General features: G+C 41.3%; 1 protein-coding gene across 1 annotated transcript in view; it reads left to right on the top strand.

The window, feature by feature from the left end:
• Nucleotides 1-5,293, top strand: part of col15a1b (collagen, type XV, alpha 1b) — a 37,799-nt gene extending 32,506 nt beyond the window's left edge. Inside the window, 11 exon segments of the mRNA XM_078287618.1 lie at nt 82-107; nt 554-652; nt 768-912; nt 1,082-1,146; nt 2,264-2,395; nt 2,642-2,749; nt 2,996-3,070; nt 3,250-3,447; nt 3,593-3,704; nt 3,763-3,778; nt 5,071-5,293. Coding sequence (XP_078143744.1) covers nt 82-107; nt 554-652; nt 768-912; nt 1,082-1,146; nt 2,264-2,395; nt 2,642-2,749; nt 2,996-3,070; nt 3,250-3,447; nt 3,593-3,704; nt 3,763-3,778; nt 5,071-5,293 — 1,199 coding nt within the window.
• The last annotated feature ends 13,433 nt before the right edge of the window (nt 5,294-18,726 follow it).

Genomic DNA, 18,726 nt, shown 5'->3' with positions numbered 1-18,726 from the left:
TAGAAATAGCAATCTCACTTGTGTGATGGTAAACAGCAGCTCAAAGCTATGATCTTCATCCTGTGTCATCTCTCTTCTCAGAGACCATGCTTCCTGATGGAACTGTGGTGAGTCCTGCTCGCTCCAGTGCTTGAAAGATGAAAATGAAAGAGGCATTATTCACATCTTAGTCCAATTTCCCTTTAAAACACACACCAGTTTTGTCCTAAGGTTTAGAATTAGTGCTTTTGTCATGATAATTTACCCAGATATATACAGTGTTACAGCTAGAAGTTGAAGAAGAATTTCAGATTACATACCAAGCTTCCCTTTTCAGACATTCATGTTGGTGATTTTGACACTCAGAAATTAACACAAAGCTTTGGAAAATGAAACAGTTTCTCATTTGTAAGAAACTACTGTAAGAGATTATTTAATCACTTGCTAAGAAACTGTAATGGAAGGCTGGTGCTGATTTGTCACAAACAAACAGGTAAAGATTTTGAGGAAACTTTCCAATAAAAGGCTGAGGTGTGGTTAATCTTCTGTATGCTCATGCGTGTGTCTCTCCCAGGGTGCTAAAGGTGAGGAGGGCTACCAAGGACATAAGGGAGACAAGGGTGACAACGGGTCGCCCGGTCCTCCAGGCCTGCCTGGGAAGTCGGGGCTGGTGGTGAGTTTTTCTAACAACTAAAGATTGATGATATTATTTCATTCAGTCCTGGATCATAGCTTTTAAGAGGTCATTTTGCTTCTTAAAAAAATGTTATGTATGTGTTTCTCTGTAGGGTCCAAAAGGTGAGTCCATCATGGGTCCCCCAGGTCCGGCTGGATTCCCCGGCCAGCCTGGAGCCGCTGGCTTCGGACGACCTGGTCCCCGAGGGCCCCCCGGCCCTGCTGGACCCCCAGGACCTCCAACTGCATATGGATCAGGTACATAGTTGTGTGAGAAAGAAGAAAGACACAAAGAAAGTCGTTTTAAGTCCAAAAACGTATCTGGCTTGACTTCTATCAAGACAAGCTACACACAGAATGTTGTATATACAGGTTTAAGTTGATTGTGTCTCTGTTCACTGTGTTTACGGCTTGTTCTTGTTCCCAGCGGTCAACATCCCCGGCCCTCCTGGTCCCCCCGGCGCACCAGGATCCCCAGGTTACGCCAACCCGGTAAGATGCCAGTGTGTCCTTGAGCAAGGCACTTCGCCCCCTGACCTGCTCTAGTGGAGTTGTCCAGTGCTTTATGTTGCACACCACAGACAAATCTCCATCCTAACAAGTCATTTAATCAAGTATTTCTTAAAACAGATGAAAAAATCTGCCAAAGGAATGAGATAATTTCACTTCTTTCCAATGCAAATCAGCTTGTTTGGAGAATTTTATAGAAACTAATGAAGTGATCTGACTTATTCTGCCTTGTTTTACCTTGATAGTGACAAATTCGTGAAACAAGTGAAACTGTATTGGAAACAAGTAGAATCATCTCACCCCATTGGCAGTTTTTTCACTTATTTTGAGAAAGATAAGATTTTAAGACTATTAGATTAAATTACTTGTTAAATTGGAGATTTTCTGCAGTATATACCTGCTATTATGACAAATAATAATGTATACATACAGTATATTAAAGGTAAACTCTTTTGCTACGCTTAAGGTGGCTTCCATCAAATTGTGTTAATGTACTGTTCATGGATGTGAGCACTGAGCATGCTCAGTAACTCTGAGTCATAAAGATGAAGACTACTAGTTTACTGGTGAGATTGTTTAACACCACTCTTACTGGAGTGTTCAGTCATAGATGCTTTTGCCATGGCAATACATTATAGTTGAGTCTCATGCATTGCACCAATCTCAAGTGTACCAGCCAAATGTCAATTCAAGAAATAGTCACTGGAATAGAAACATCCTTTCCACCCATTAGAATGATTAGTTAAAGGGGCATTAAATAATCTATAACTGTTATCTATATCAGCAACCAAGGAATCACAGCAACATTAACAGGTGTGCAGCACAGCTTATGATGGGCTGTCAATGACATAAATGATAGTTATCTACATATATACTTTTAAAAAAATGCTTCCCAAAAACACTCCCAGACATGGTTTACCATCCATCATAAGATGTCTTTTAAATTACTTCTTAAGATGTATTTCTACAGATGTGCTTTTATGAAATGTTTCTATTTTTATGTAATGACGTTTTAGAAAAGTTAGTTTTACTATTAAAGAAAAGATAACCCTTCAAAGGTAAATGAAGAGATGCTAATGGTGTGTGTGTCTTTCTCCAGGTGACCACCTATAAGACGGTGCACGCTCTGGCCAGGGAGAGCCACCGCGCTGCAGAGGGAACCATGGCTTATGTGTCCGACAGGGGAGGAGAGCTGTACGTCCGGACACGCAACGGCTGGCGCAAGGTTCAGGTGTGTATGCCGTGTGTGTGTGTGTGTGTGTGTGTGTGTGTGTGTGTGTGTGTCAAAGGTGTGATGCTTGGTCTTGCATTTCCCAGCTCTTCTGATCAATGAGCGTCATGTTTTGTCCACATACAATTAGCATGAATATCTTTTATAGACAATAACATATCTCAACTGTAAATGAGACGATATTGAATTTTGTGTGTGTGTGTGTGTGTGTGTGTGTGTGTGTGTGTGTGTGTGTCCTTTCCTCAGTTAGGAGAGTTGATCCAGCTGCCATCAGAGGGACCCTCCTCCTCAGCGGTGTCTCAGGCCCTCAGCAGGCCTGGAGAGCGAAGCAGACCACACAGGATCCACAGCCAGGTGGACACACACACACATACACACACACACACACAGAAGAGCCACAACACGAGACCCTGATTAGCAGACGATACCAAATCCCATGATACATTTATGAGTTGCAGATTAAGACTTTGAACCTATCCATTCAAATACAGTCTAATTCGACAGTGCTTTCATATAAAAAAACTGTAGAAAGAAACAGATTTTTTAATATGCAGCCCCTTTAAATAAACATATTTTGCAATGAATGTGTTTGTTCAATAGGAGCTGCAGGAGGCGACTAGAGGATATCAGCCCAGCTATAACTTAGTGCCAGAAGTCTCCAACTCTGTACCTGGGGTGAGTATAATACACCCTTACACACACACACACACACACACACACACCTACCCACACATACATACAGTACATGCAGGCACGATACATATTCTTTTAAACAAAGCCTATCAACTCTATACAACTTTTTCTTCCCAATGCTCTTTTCTCTCTTTCTCCTGGGACTACTTTCTCTCTCCCAGCTCCACCTGGTGGCGCTGAACGCCCCGCTGAAGGGGGACATGCGCGGCATCCGGGGCGCGGACTTCCAGTGCTACCAGCAGGCTCGCTCCATGGGGCTGACGGCCACCTACAGGGCCTTCCTGTCCTCCCACCTGCAGGACCTGGCAACCATCGTGAGGAAGGCCGACCGCACCGACATGCCCGTGGTCAACCTCAGGGTGAGGAGAGGCGCGCCGTCACGTTCACGCTTTTAGCCGTCTGACGAAACATGCCGCATCTCACCGCTGTGTGAGATGCATCATGAGACGACATGTTTACTGTTGCCTTGTTGTTGTTTTGAGTTCGTTCCCTCTCTCCTCTCAGGGCGAGGTGTTGTTCAGTAGCTGGATGTCAATCTTCTCTGGGAACGGAGGCATGTTCAACACGGACACGCCCATCTACTCCGACGCAACATTTTATGACCGACGGTAGCATGGTGCAGTGTGTGATGTGAGTCAGGTGAGTGTAATGTGGCCCCGTTTTATTGCCTTTAGTTACACAGACACCCTGGCCACTACTTGAGACCTGTTCTTTATTGGAAGTTTTACGAGTATTTAGATCTGGATATTACTCTTTCATCACTCTTCCTCTCCTTTACATTGCCTATATGCCCATTGTAGCTCGTTTGCGTCTGGGCGATGTTCTAATCACAATTTAAACTTTACCACCAAATCTGGTTATGAAGACCCAATAGGGAGGTGAATTATACCCCATTCTTGCCAGGCCTGTTTTTCTTTCTTTCTTTCTTTCTTTCTTTCTTTCTTTCTTCTTTCTTTCTTTCCATCTTTCCTTCTTTCCATCTTTCTTTCTTTCCTTCTTTCATTCTTTTATTCTAGTTTTCTTTCTATCTTTCCATCTTTCCTACTTTCCATCTTTCCTTCTTTCCATCTTTCCTTCTTTCCATCTTTCTTTCTTTCCTTCTTTCATTCTTTCATTCTGGTTTTCTTTCTATCTTTCCATCTTTCCTACATTCCATCTTTCCTTCTTTCTTTCTTTATTTCTTTCCATCTTTTCTACATTCCATCTTTCCTTCTTTCTTTCTTTATTTCTTTCCATCTTACCATTTTCTTTCTTTCTTTCTTTCCTTCCATCTTTCTATCTTTATTTCTTTCCATCTTACCATTTTCTTTCTTTCTTTCTTTCCTTCCATCTTTCTATCTTTCCTTCTATATTTCTTTCTTGCCTTCTTTCTTTCCTTCCTTTCATCTTTCTCTCTTTCGGTCTTTCTTTCTTATTTCTTTCTTTCTTTCTTTCTTTCTTTCTTTCGTCCTTCCTGCCTTCCTTCCTTTCTCTCTTCCTTCCTTCATTCTTTCACATCTAGCTTGTCCTCTGTCGCTCCAGCTTTCATCCTCCCCTCCCTCTCTCAGACCCACACATACAGACCTACAGTACTGACACTCCCCACTGTTCCCACACATGCTAAAATCCCTCTCTCGCTCTCTCTCCCTCTCTCTCTCTCTCTCTCTCTCTCTCCTCTCTCTCCCTCTCTCTTCTCTCTCTCTCTCTCTCCCTCTCTCTCTCTCACTGTGTGTGTCTCTCTCTCTCTCTCTCTCTCCCTCTCTCTCTCTCTCTCTCTCTCTCTCTCTCACTGTGTGTGTCTCTCTCTCTCTCCCTCTCTCTCTCTCTCTCTCTCTCTCCCTCTCTCTCTCTCACTGTGTGTCTCTCTCTCTCTCCCTCTCTCTCTCTCCCTCTCTCTCTCTCTCTCTCTCTCTCTCTCTCCCTCTCTCTCTCTCACTGTGTGTCTCTCTCTCTCTCTCTCTCTCTCTCTCTCTCTCTCTCTCTCTCTCCTCCCTCTCCCCCAGGCCGGAGAAGCTGGTGTGGCACGGCTCCGGCCCGGTGGGCATCCGCCTGACCACCAACTACTGCGAGGCGTGGCGGACGGCCGACGTGGCCGTGACCGGCCAGGCGGCGCTGCTGCAGACCGGCCGGCTGCTGGGCCAGCACACCCGCTCCTGCTCCAACCACTACATAGTGCTGTGCATAGAGAACACCTATGTGGGGAACACACACCAGAGGAGGAATTGAAGGAGAGGGAGGAGAGGGGGGAGACACACACACACACACACACACACATACACACATAGACACACATGCAGGCATGCTGAAAAGTGCAAAGTAGAAAATGTAACACCATGCACATGCACCCCACTGGAGGATTTGAGCGGGACACACACACATACACACACACACACACACACACACACACACCTAAACACATAGATGCAGGCACCTCCACTCCAGCAGACATGCAGCAATAAACACAGAAGTAGCGTCACAGCTGTTCCCTCCACTTTAGTTCATTCAGAATATGAAAAGAAATATTTTTCTATTTGTGCAATTTCATCTTTGATTCTGAACCCACTTCAAGTGTAAAGAGTGCATCAGTCGGCCGCATCCGTCCTACACATTCCATTTATTTATATTGACAAAGCATGTAAACACACCAGAACGTATTGGGAAATTATATTGGCACAAGCTCATCTGACTATAACTGGGTGGCATAATTCATAAGTCGCTGTCCCAGTTCCATGGCAGGGAAACAAGATATCGTCCTCTTTGCAGAAACTATTTCATTCCTCATTTTAAGGAAAAAATCTTAAAGTCTATGTTAACTTTATCCATCAGAGGCAACTGGTTTGAATTCCAGCCTCCTCTCTGACATCATGACAGTATTGTAGTCTAGACCCAGTATAGTGTGTTTTGAGCTGAGAGTTACATTACACCCCTTTCATTCACCTTATACCTACCTATGAGTAAAGATCATAGTGATGTATACAGACAAAGCATACATTTACACTGGAGAACAACACCTGGTCGTCAGTGTCATGTGACCCAGGTTCTCCATGTAATCAGGTGTGAAGGTTCGACAGTATAAACACAATCTGAAGCATTTGGAAAAGCATGCATACATAATGAGACATTTCACCTGTCTGACATCAGCGTCCGGTCCTCGCTTTGCTGCTCCAGTCTGTCTGTCCCTCCAAGAGAAGATGTAAATATATGTAAATTACTTCCTAGCGCCATCATCCAATCACAGCACCAGTTGCGTTTCTCCTGTCTTTCATCTGGCCAGTGGAAAGCCAAAGAAGAGTCAAAGGCACAAAAACGTTTCACCACTAAGATCTTCTCTCTTCCAGTGGTTGAATGAATTTGTATCACTTGCAGGTCTGATGACATTTTCCATATTAAACCAGGATTTAAAAGACCAGAGTTTGGTCCTGTAAGGTTAGAAATCTGACTTCAGGGTCAGGAAACACATGCTTTTGACATGTAATACATGTATAAACATAATAATCTGAAACAACAGACATGAAAGTGAACTTGCTGAGACTTGTAGGACATGTAGGACAGCGGCCTGGCCTGAGACACTGTAAGCCTAAACATCTCATTTGGCTTTCCACATGGCTAGATGTAGAGGCTGTTCCCTCAGTAAGACACACATCTTACATGGCGCCCCCTGTCCAAACATGGCCACCTCACTACCAGCTTTGTTTACATTGGGATTTGTTGGGTTGATGCTATTTTTTTCACACTGAAATTCAAGTTTTTGATATTAGGACTGACATTAAATGAGAGTTGAATGTCAGTTTTACATATTGAGATGGGCTTGTTTATATTCGTAATATTTGACCTGTATTTTCAGTTATGAAGGACTAAGAAGGTTCTAAAAAAACGTATTCCTCATTTTCAAGTCAAACTCTTCAAGAATTAATGTGAAAATATTGGAAGTTTAGATCACATTTTGACATATTTTCAAAAACTAATGATGAAAAAAACATTCCGAATCAGTGATCATTGATATGTATGACTGACTGACTTTCCACAATGTAATATTTCCATCATCCTGCTGCTTGGAACAGAGTCAGCGGTTTGAATTGGGCCTCAGCAGTAACATCTGTGCTTTAGCGTTAGTATTAGAGTTGAAATCTATGTGTGATTCTTATTAATTTATACTGTAGCAGCACATAATCTGAAAATCTAGCAACACATAAGTTCACTTTCAAAGATTGTGATGAAATTGGAACATGTATATATGTGTTGTTTGTTTTGTTGTTGTTTTTTATTGTGTAGCAGTAGGTTTTTGTACGCACACTAAATGACTGAAGATTTTCTTTCACCAAGCAATGATTGAGACGTAGTTTCAGTGTTCTGCCTGTAAAAAAGTGTTAGAGGCACAAAATGTTTGAAATGTTTTGATTTTAACCTCAAAGAAGTGTTAGTTGTCCTCAAGTCTGAAGATGATGTTTCCTTTCAAACAAGAAAAAAAAAAAGATTTTGTTTGTACGTATTGACTGGTGCTCATTGAATAAATGTCTTATTTTGTTTTTTTAAACTGTCGACTCCTTCATCAGTTCAGTTTTATCCTCTAATGCAACAACTCTTTTCTTGATTAAATGTTTGCTGCTCTTTTCATTGGTTATACGAGACAAGAATGACACATTTCTGCAAAGTTGTTGAAACCTTGATGCTTCAAAGTGCATCAAGCTCAGCCATTTTAACCTCTGAAAAGAAAACCTACACTAAAAGTAATATTGCTTACTGGCTGGGATCATCATTTATCATCATTTATCATCAGGTATAAGGTTAACCAAGAAAATGAAAAAAAAAAAAAAAAAGCAGAAAAGCCTAAATAACACCTATAATAAAAAATCGATTTTCAGGCCGCGATTTATGGCATCAAGGACACAAGACAGACTTTGCTCCCTTGTTTTGGTTAATTCAGGCCCTCCAATAACTGTGTGCACAATTCCATAATTTGTCTCAACATGTCCCCACTATTAAATGAAATATTTTGTTTATTCAGCAAGTTTCAAACTCATTTCATCCAGTTGCCATTTACTTGACCGTATGGATTAATGTGGTTTAGTTTGCGTGCCAAGTGTTTCACAACTAGGTATACAACATTATTAATACTCAGTGTATTATTAAATATTCTTCCTGTTTCCTGGTACACCTGTTATTTACAGATTATTAAATGTTTTATTATTATTTTATTTTGTTAAAATGACTAAATACATTAAAAATGCCTAAAACTACACAGCTTGGTTTATTATTATCATTAAAAATTGTATATCTACTTTTGAAACACACTGTGTTTAGTGATGCTGACTTCAATATAAAGCATAGTAGCGTATCATTTGCCAAAGAATAAGTAATAACATTCATTATCAATGTGATGATAATGAGTGAAACCAAGGCCCTGATCTATTTATGCTGCTTTATTAAAGGATCATTACAGCAGTAACATCCACCGTGTGCCACATGTTTTGTCTCATGATGCGATCAACATAGGTGGGGGGTCAAAGGTCATGCTTCAAATTTTTGGCGAACAAGCTTTATTTTGCCGTCTCTTCATGCATTCTGACACATTATCTTGCTCTTATCAATATAATATATCATCCAAGAGAAAAGATATGGGACTAGATGATTATAACACATATTTGTTATATTCATGAGAGTGAATAAGGGTCTGAGTTACTAAAGCAGCTTCTGCCACAGAGCTTAGAGAGCCATTCTGAAGTCACAATCAACATGGAATACATGACATCTACGGTCCAGTCCGCAAACACACACACACACACACTCGCTTTCTCACAAGCAAACTTCTAAAGACACAAGTGCAAGAATTTACTACCTACCAACTACTACCTGCTACCAAGTATCTGAAATATTAAGATGGAAAACCCACCGCAACAGACTCTACATCTAGGTAAGCACATATATTTGTGTAATTTGAGGTTACAGATAGATAAGATACATGAGTCATATTCATGTGAACAGAATTGACCTGCTGATCTGACTGTAAGTTTGCTCCTGCCAGATGATTGGTTTCTCCTGACTGAAGGAGACGTTGTTGAGATCAGAGTTGTTCATGGTAAGAACCTCCTTCATACACACAAATGATGTTTTCTGTCTCCCCAAGACGGCTTTTGTCAACACAAAACTTGAAAAGAAGCGTTTCTGATGTGCAAGTGACACAGTTTCCGGTCTGATCCTCGTAGGTCCGTGGCTCCTCATGCCCCTGGATGGTCGAGAGGTTTCTGTTGTTGCTGCAGGGCCCGCCCCGTTCCTCCTCCCGCCATACATGGCACGAAACGCCCCAGGTGGCGGCAATGCTCCTGCTGCACCTGCTGCACCTGCTGATCCTGCTGCTCCAGCTGCACCTGCTGCACCTGCTGCTCCGGCTGCACCTGCTGCTCCGGCTGCCGACAATGAGGACGAGGAAGCCGACGAGGGTCGAAGGCCTCAGGTCTCGTCCCGCAGCTCCAGCCCCGGCCTCTCTTCCCCTCACGGCCAGTCCGGGAGGAGGAGGAGAAGAGAGGAGGAGGAGGACTGCGACTCCGGCCCAGAACCGGCTGCAAAGAGTCGCCGAGCGTCTGCAGGACAGGAGTCCGAGAGCGATGCTGAGGCCTCGAGGAAGAGGAGGAGAGAGGAGGAGGAAGAGGAGGAGGAGGAGGACTCTAAGAGATTCAGGTGGTGGGAGGACCTGAGTGAGGCCTCGGACTCCGACAGCGACACTGATGACGACATCTGAGCTGACTTTGTCTGTTATCCCAGTCCTGAAAATAAAGCTTATTGCTTCTTTAAATTTCAAGGAGCTGTCAAGTTGTTCTTTAAATAGAAATCAAAATCATTCACCTGCCTCCTTACATTTGACTTGTATATGATTGAAATGAAAATGAGATCATATGAGACAAATCACTAGTGTGGTCAGGTTGCAGCCTCAGCCTCAGCGACCCACTCTAGATACAGTATCATTTAATACTATTAAGGCCTACTGTGGCTGGAGGTTCTGATCCTGTCTGATGCCCTGAAACAGATTCCACTGTCAGCTTACAAGAGATTTACACCTAGATTTACACATTTACTCATAATGACACATAATCCACTCCAACACACACAACAAGTATGAGCACTGATAATTGTGCACTGATTTGTTCAAATACAGCAGGACTAAGACAGAGGAAGAAGTCCAAATGGATATTACATCTAACACACAATCTGTCAACAATGGATAACAAGCTGAAGCTTAATTAGCTGCTTGTTGCAAAGCTTTCTAGTTTGATCAAACACAAGCCATGGCATAAATCAGTTTCAGCACATAGACCAGTGATGTTGTTAAACTTCAGCGTTATTTCATTAACAAGAAGTTAACACTATGAGAGAATGTAGAGGAATGGCTGTTTTGATCAAAGTTTCCCTGTTATTTCTCTACCTACAATACAGATAGTCATGGAATTCTGGACAAAATCATATCTAGCAATAAAAATATTCTCAGATTTGGGTCTGAGAGACAAAATCTCATCAAATGGGGGTCCCTAATGTGGACTAAATTAGGGGTCCTGGATATGAAAAACGTTGAGAATCACTGATTTATAGTATATTTCACATGAATATATTTGAAGAGTATCTATAAGGACATTGTTGAATGTAAAGGAAAGCCTACTTCTGGCCAGCTGTGTTAATGTTCAAAGACTAGTTCCCATCAGTGTAGAAGACAGGCGGATGTTTCCCATAACAACAAGAAACAGCCATGTGTTAACAAAAGATTCACTTTATTAAATGGATATGTACAGCACATTCCTGCATCAAAACAGCAAGTCATTATCTCTTCATATTGAGGAATCTGGAGTTTGGTATCTTTTTAAACTATTTCATTCCTCATTTTAAGGAAAAAAACTAAACTTTTTCCATCAGAGGCAACTGGTTTGAATTCCAGCCTCATCTCTGACATCATGACAGTATTGTAGTCTAGACCCAGTATTGTGTCAGTGTGTTTTGAGCTGAGTTACATTACACCCCTTTCATTCACCTTATACCTACCTATGAGTAAAGATAATAGTGATGTATACAGACAAAGCATACATTTACACTGGAGAACAACACCTGGTCGTCAGTGTCATGTGACCCAGGTTCTCCAGGTAATCAGGTGTGAAGGTTCGACAGTATAAACACAATCTGAAGCATTTGGAAAAGCATGCATACATAATGAGACATTTCACCTGTCTGACATCAGCGTCCGGTCCTCGCTTTGCTGCTCAAGTCTGTCTGTCCCTCCAAGAGAAGATGTAAATATATGTAAATGACTTCCTAGCGCCATCGTCCAATCACAGCACCAGTTGAGTTTCTCCCGTCTTTCATCTGGCCAGTGGAAAGCCAAAGAGTCAAAGGCCCAAAAAAAGGCCCCTTCTCTCTTCCAGTGGTTGAATTAATTTGTATCACCTGCAGGTCTGATGACATTTTCCATATTAAACCAGGATTGAAAAAACCAGAGTTTGGTCCTGTAAGGTTAGAAATCTGACTTCAGGGTCAGGAAACACATGCTTTTGACATGTAACACATGTATAAACATAATAATCTGAAACAACAGACTTTCTTCTTATATGTAAATCCAGTCGAAACCAGCAGTGGACCTGAGTGCTATAGTGTTTATATTTTAAAGTATCTGATAAGTATCCAATGGCTTGTTTACATTCGGCTTTACTCATCATCACCACTATCATAACTCAGCTTCTATACTGTAAATGTCAAGCTACAACAACATTTGTCTGTATATGCAATGTGAACACACTGATCAAGAGATTAAAACCAAGGCTGTGATAAACATACAGTATAGTGCAAATGGTATGATGAGCTCCTAAAATACCTTGAAAGTGAACTTGCTGAGACTACACATGTAGGACAGCGGCCTGAGACACTGCGACCTGGCCTGAGACACCCCTTCACGGTGATTCAAGACCCCTCCGCTTCGCGTCGGGGTCCTGCATCACCCTGTCGGAGTTTATTTCGCAATAATGACCCGCTCGCTGTACATTATCCCTTACTTATTCCTTGTTCCTTTTCTTGTCGGCTGAGACTTTTATGTTGTATTTCATTTCACACATTGTTAAACCATGACGAAAGGTGCGTGTGAGTTTAGTGACTTGCCCTCACTACAAGGAGGGAAGTGGTCTGTTGTTGAATTGTGTGTTACTCGCTAATGAAGACACACGTTTGAGCAAGGACGTGTAAGGCCGGGTTAAAGTTGCCCAAGCAACAGCCCATTTGCCCTTTTTGGCTGAGCTGCCCCTCTGGAGGGAAACAAAATAAATATTTTTGCTGTTGTGGCTGCATAAATATGAGTAGCCCATAATTGTTAAAGTTAGACCAAATTAAATCGGCATATCATCCAAACTTTTATTACTTTTTTTCAGGTTAGAGCAACAGCCCCTCAAAATGTCTGTGCACGTCCCTGCGTTTGAGTGACGAAGATATCTCTACATCTATTCTTCTAAATAACGATCTACCGCTCACTACAATATATAGATATTTATCATAAAAAAGAACACCGAAAAGTTGGCTACGACAAAGTCACTGTAAGCTCTAGTGATGGGAATTACGGCTCTTTGAAGAGAGCCGGATCTTATGGCTCTGTACCTTTCCGAGAGTCGGCTCATCGTTCTTTTTTCTTTTTTTTTTTAGGGGGCGGGGGTTATTAGGTTTATCTGCGAAATAATCACTAGGATAATGATAGGGTAAGATTTGGATCAGATTCAAATTTAGACATCCCACCAATATAATTTCATTTCGTATGTGTGAACTAGGTTTAGCAGCACTAAATTACTCGTATTGCCAGACCTAATGTCAATGATCTGCATTGTAAACATTACACAAGGTGACGCCATATCCCTCTGCTTTGTCAGTGAATTTACTACTTTGAATTTACCCTCTGTATGAAATGTGTTATGTAAATAAAGTTGCCTTGCCTTGAATACAATTCATGCACAACACTTAATATTAGAAAACTTTTTATTGGCACAATAAAAAAACAAGTATAATGAACTTTTGTGCAAAACAGATTTTAGTGCAAATCAGATAGATAAACAATTATCTGAAAAACATTTCACACAAGAACATTTTTAAGAATAAATAGTAAAACAATTTATCAAAATAATAATACTTTGTGCAAAAGGCCCATACTACAGCCAACTTCTGAACAATATTTCAATATTATAAAAATAGAGAAAAATAAAATAAAATAGAGAAAAATATACAGATACTAAACCCTGCAATGGACTAGTGAACTGTCCTGGGGTGACCTGGGGCCTATACTACGAAGCAGGATTTGGGGTTAGCGAGGTAACTTCAGGTTTAACCCTGGCTTTTCCGTCTCACGAAGGTGGTTCACCTCACACACGGGGTAGATCACCATGGTAACTTATGCTGGACGGCTAAACTGCTCCGGAGCAGGTTAAGTTCAGGGTATCGGATCAAAACGTATGAAAGGCCGCCTTCTGACCAATCAGCTCTCTGGAAACAGGGAGTCACCATTCCTACAGGATCCCGATATGGACAAATATACAAATGAAAATCCCAATAAAACACTGAAACCTGTTATTTTTGAATTAACAGACAGTAAGAAGTGCTGTTCGCAGGGCGATGTGTTTACAGACCAGTAGAATCACGTTGTTTTCCATGATAACTTATTATATCGGAGATATAGCAGGTAGGCTACTTAATTGACCATATTATTAATGGATTAAAGTTACTGTTGCATATATTAATTGCGCTGACTTTATTTCATTGGATTTCCAACAGTGTTTGGTTCAATGTTGGCTATTCATATTCCATTACCGCAGCCCTGAAGAACAAGAGACCGACTTTATGAATAGAACATCTTTTTACAGCCTCAATGTGTCCACAAAATATTTTATCAATGAAAAATATGATCACTGTGTCCTAATGACGGGGCAGTTCCTCCAGTAATCCTCTCTAGCCTTGGAAGCAGAAACAACTTTTACTTTTCGTGTTATGTTTTGTAATGCTGACAGTTATTCATTATAAGAATTTGTTCTTCTTGAGAGAAGAACCCAATGTTAGTAGCTATCCATTTCTTTCCGATACCCATGTTGAAAATGTCAGCAGGAAATATTAGGGCTTATATCATCCTATAATTAGGTCTATTGCTTATGGCTTTTATTGATTGATTAGCCTATTTTATTATTTTCGCCTATTTTTAGGCTGTAAGTTATTTTTATAGTTTTGAATCACTGAATCATATTACTTTTGCTGCACAACTATCTAATTTCCCCACGGGGATCAGTAGTTTCATCTTATCTTATCCGAATTGTTTGATCTGGATCTGTCTGTTGCATGTGATTGGCTATTTGTTACAAACCCCGCCTCTTTCATGTGAACGCGCTCATAGCTGATAGGTAAATCCTGGGTTGACAGAGCCAGTTGATAACCAGCTACGTGAGACCGGTTATCTGGATCGCCAATGTTAGGTTTAGTGAAGCCGGCTAACTCAAACATACCCTGACTTTGTTGAACTTGCTTCGTAGTATAGGCCCCTGAGCTGCTTTGACAAAAACAGGAGATGAGCTCCTGGCCTATGAGCCACATCGGCTCAAACAAGGCTTACTTAATTGTAAACAATAACATAACAATACAAATTTGTAAACAAGACTCCAACAACAGCCCTGAAATGTGAGGCAGAGAAAAACAATCTATGTTTACTCACAGAAAAATGTATAACTTGTAAAGTATAAACTGTTTATTTATATATATATATATATATATATCCTACGTTATTGTTTATCCAACACACAGATACTAGGTACTTTGTTATCCAACACCCACTGATACTTTTTTTTCTTTGTGTAAAGCAACTTGATTCAAATCTGAGGCTTGCTACATCTTCTCAGCCAGCCAAACTACTACTCAAGCAGCATGCTTTATGCCATCATCTATGGCAAAGTTGCATTCAGGAAAGCAAGTTCCCTCACTTTTGAGGGCTTAATGCGATTTTTCCTCTCTGAGATGATTTGTCCAGTCTTGGAGAATATTCTCTCTGACGGAACTGACGTTGCCACAATGCAAAGCCTTTCCGCCATGAGCTTGGTGAGCCTGGGGTACACGGTGGCCCGACTTTCCCACCACTTGAGAGGGTCTGAGGATTTTGGAAGAAGGGGCTCCTCTGGGCAAGACCGCACCTCCACGATGGCATCTGCTGTGGGACTCCTTGTTGACACTGCACCAGCTACCCGCTCATAGAAATGGCTCCAAACAACTGATCCTTGTGCAGCACTGCCTGCTCCTTCCTGTTGACCTGGTTGCTGGCTGGGTTCGCTGCTGCTGAGAGTGACTCTTCCTGCTGCAGTTGCTATTCTCAAAAGCCTCATCTGCAGCTCTGGCATCCCCAAGTGCCACGTTTTTTAATCTTGGGTCAAGCGCAGCAGCATCTCCAAGGGTGTGGCTATATTCCATTCTGTGGAATCTACCTGCCATGTTTGCACATAGGAAGTTCACCAAATCTGATGCTTGTTGTGTTGTTACACTTCTCTGGTAGTTGGCTGTGACTCTCTGCAGTCCCTTGGCCAGCAATATTACCTTTGAGGCAGTCACGTAGCTAGTGAGAATTACTATACATAGTGAGACAATTATTATAAAGTGTTACCAACAATGACACACTATACTATATACACTGGTATCTATATCATTTTATATAATACACATAAAATGGTCTCAAACATTCATAATTTGTTATCAGGTATTTTTGCATGCATGCTATAGAAAGCTACAGCTGACCAACTCTAACTATGGAATAACATACCTTTCTGCACTGATCTCCACAGTGACTTCTTGAAAGGGCTCCAGGATAGTGCACACCTCCTGCAGTATGCTCCATTCTTCTTGGGACAAAGGGCTGACTGATGCATTTGTGATGGCCAGGGTGGAGATAATGGCATCCTTGGATTGCAGAAAACTCTTCAACATGTCATATGTAGAGTTCCATCTTGTGATGCAGTCCTGTTTGGGTCGTAGCTCTGCCTTCCCCATTTGGATCTGAGTGGCCTTCAGTTTTTCTGCACCAAGTGTGCTCCTGTGAAAGTATTCCACTGCCTCTTTCACTTTATCCTGAATGGGTTTTAGGTAAAAATCCACTGGATTTTTACCTTGAGGATTTTTACCGCTGAATTTGCGAGATCACAATCAAGCGAGACCATCTGGTGCGTCAGGTTAAGTGGATTTAGGGCAGGCAGTGAAATTTGGGCACAACAATAAAAAGAACGGCTCTCAGGTACGACTCGGTTCCCTTCGTTCGCACCAAAGAGCCGTTGAAAAGCATCGGATCGTTCGCAAACGTCACATCACTAGTAAGCTCACTATTTTTGGGTACCACATAGGCCTATAATAGGAGAATTTCCCTGTAGCAATATTATAGGAATATTAATTGTGATATTATATACAGGCCTACACAGTGATTTCTTTGTTAAAGGCATGAAGCTTGATGTTCAAAACAGATGCGATATAGTCCATGACTTTTAAAAAGGCTTTAGGCTGTAAACTTACCGATGGGCAGCAGAAGTTTGTGCACCATTTCTGATCCCTGAGGATGTGTAGGCCTGTCTCTCTCTCTCAAATATTGCCATGAAATTGTTGTAAGAATGATGGAAAGCGGGTTCACTTCATCAAATTATAAACGGGGCCATTCCCACGTCCCGGGATTAGGCAAAAGGCATGGATCTGTCTCTTCAGGCCATCAGTCCTTTACAAAATGTGCCAAGACCGAAACCAAAGAGTTCCGACATCTCTTTCTATCCATCTCGCCTCCCGGGAGCTCAAAGGATTACTCTCCCGTCTGCCACAGACCTTCACAATTTTTTTGCTGCACCTTTCGGCTACATAATCCCCTCAGAAGATATGGTCATTCACAAAGCCTTGCACCCGTTTCAGAGGTGGGCTGGGGCCAGTGGCTCCCAGAATGGGAACGGGGGAGTGTGTGTGTGTGTGTGTGTGTGTGTGTGTGTGTGTGTGTGTTACATCTGTGGATAGGACATTGAATGAAATAGTGGTAGGCGTAGGCCAACATAAAAAGGTGCATTACCTCCAGTCTGTGATCATCATGATATAATCATCATCACAACCACCAAATTAAAATAGCATAGCCTAAATAATAACTAAATTTAAAAAATAAATTAAATTAAAATCACAGTGAATGAATCAGAATTCATTTATGTTTTTTCTTTGTTTTTTAATAACCTTTATTTAACCAGGCAAGTCAAATTCTTATTTAGCCTACAATGACTGCCTGGCAAGAGGCAAAATACTACTAATAATAATAGTAATAATAATAATAATAATAATAATGATATAAGCTTAAAAGACCCTGTCTATAGCCTCTCAGTTTAATACCACTTACAATAATGGATGCTATGAATTTATGTCAAAGTCAGTGTGACTTGCTCATTCAAACTATCGTACCATAAAATTCCAACCAATAAAACTATCAGACATTTTTGAACAGTCCCGCCCCTCCATCTTTCCCAAATAAAACTGCCTTTCTCTCCCTAACTGATATCCCATTGGTTTACACTTTTGAATGATCCCTCCCCACCCCAACATCCTGTTTCAACAGGAAATACATCACATTAAGGAAGCAAGATGCTCTTATAATGTTGTTTCATTATGACTTTAAGACATAGGCCCTTTCCTAAACCACTCCCTATCCACTACCACTTCACCACCAAGTGTCACTCCAATTCAAGTTACACTCACAGCTGTGGAGGGCACTTCTAATGAAGGGGGGCGGGGAGGGGGTAGAAATAAATTGACAAAATGTGGGACGCCCTTGCCACTATACCAGAAGAAGGAAGCAGCCATCACCATGGCAACCGATAGACACCCTGCACGCACGGCTGTTTTGCTGCTTCAAATTTTACGAGAGGCAATGATAACTGCTTGTAACAGTTCCTGTAAAGGCATAACATCCAAAACCATGAGAATGAGATAGGAAGTAAATTGTAAAAGTAAATTCCATGATTTAGTTTGAGGCCACTGTAAAGTCAGCATGAGAAAAATAAAAAATACTTGACAAAGTAGAAAGACGGAATTTACATTTATATGGTGTTTTCTCCATTGTCCTGTTGCAGGTGCTTCCTGGTAGACCCACAATCCATTTTGCATCCTCACCCATAGTTTCCAAAACGCTGGTATGAGACAGTGAATTGTGGCTATTAGTGAACCTGAATTAACCTTGGCTTTTTGTTTCTTTTTTACTTCCTTTGTAACAAACATGCAGTATTCTGCCTGTGTTGTGGTAATGTAGTTTCTCAGTAGTGACCTTACAAGGAGTATTCTACCCTCCAGGCAGTTTCTATATGTTGTCTATATTTTGTAAATATTTTCTATATTTTTTATATGTAATCTAGTGCCTCCTGCTGTATTTTGGCGGTAAATAATCGCGGTTTCGCGTCACTTCCTGTTCAGACCGGAAGTAGGAAGTTTAGTGAGCACATGGTCTAGCAGAAGGCTAGAATTTAATGTCAGGAGCTCAAGTGTCGATCTAATGCCATCCATTTGTTTTCCCAGCAGAGGCATTGCTTTTTCACTCCTGATTCATAACTACATGCACATTGAGTCTGGAATAAAATTCGGAGCTAGAACGCTACATCCTGATTCCCATGTTGTTTGTA

This window comes from Centroberyx gerrardi, chromosome 13 (assembly GCF_048128805.1).
Source record: "Centroberyx gerrardi isolate f3 chromosome 13, fCenGer3.hap1.cur.20231027, whole genome shotgun sequence".
In the NCBI taxonomy this organism is placed as follows: domain Eukaryota; kingdom Metazoa; phylum Chordata; class Actinopteri; order Beryciformes; family Berycidae; genus Centroberyx; species Centroberyx gerrardi.
This window is presented reverse-complemented; position numbering and strand designations above follow the sequence as displayed.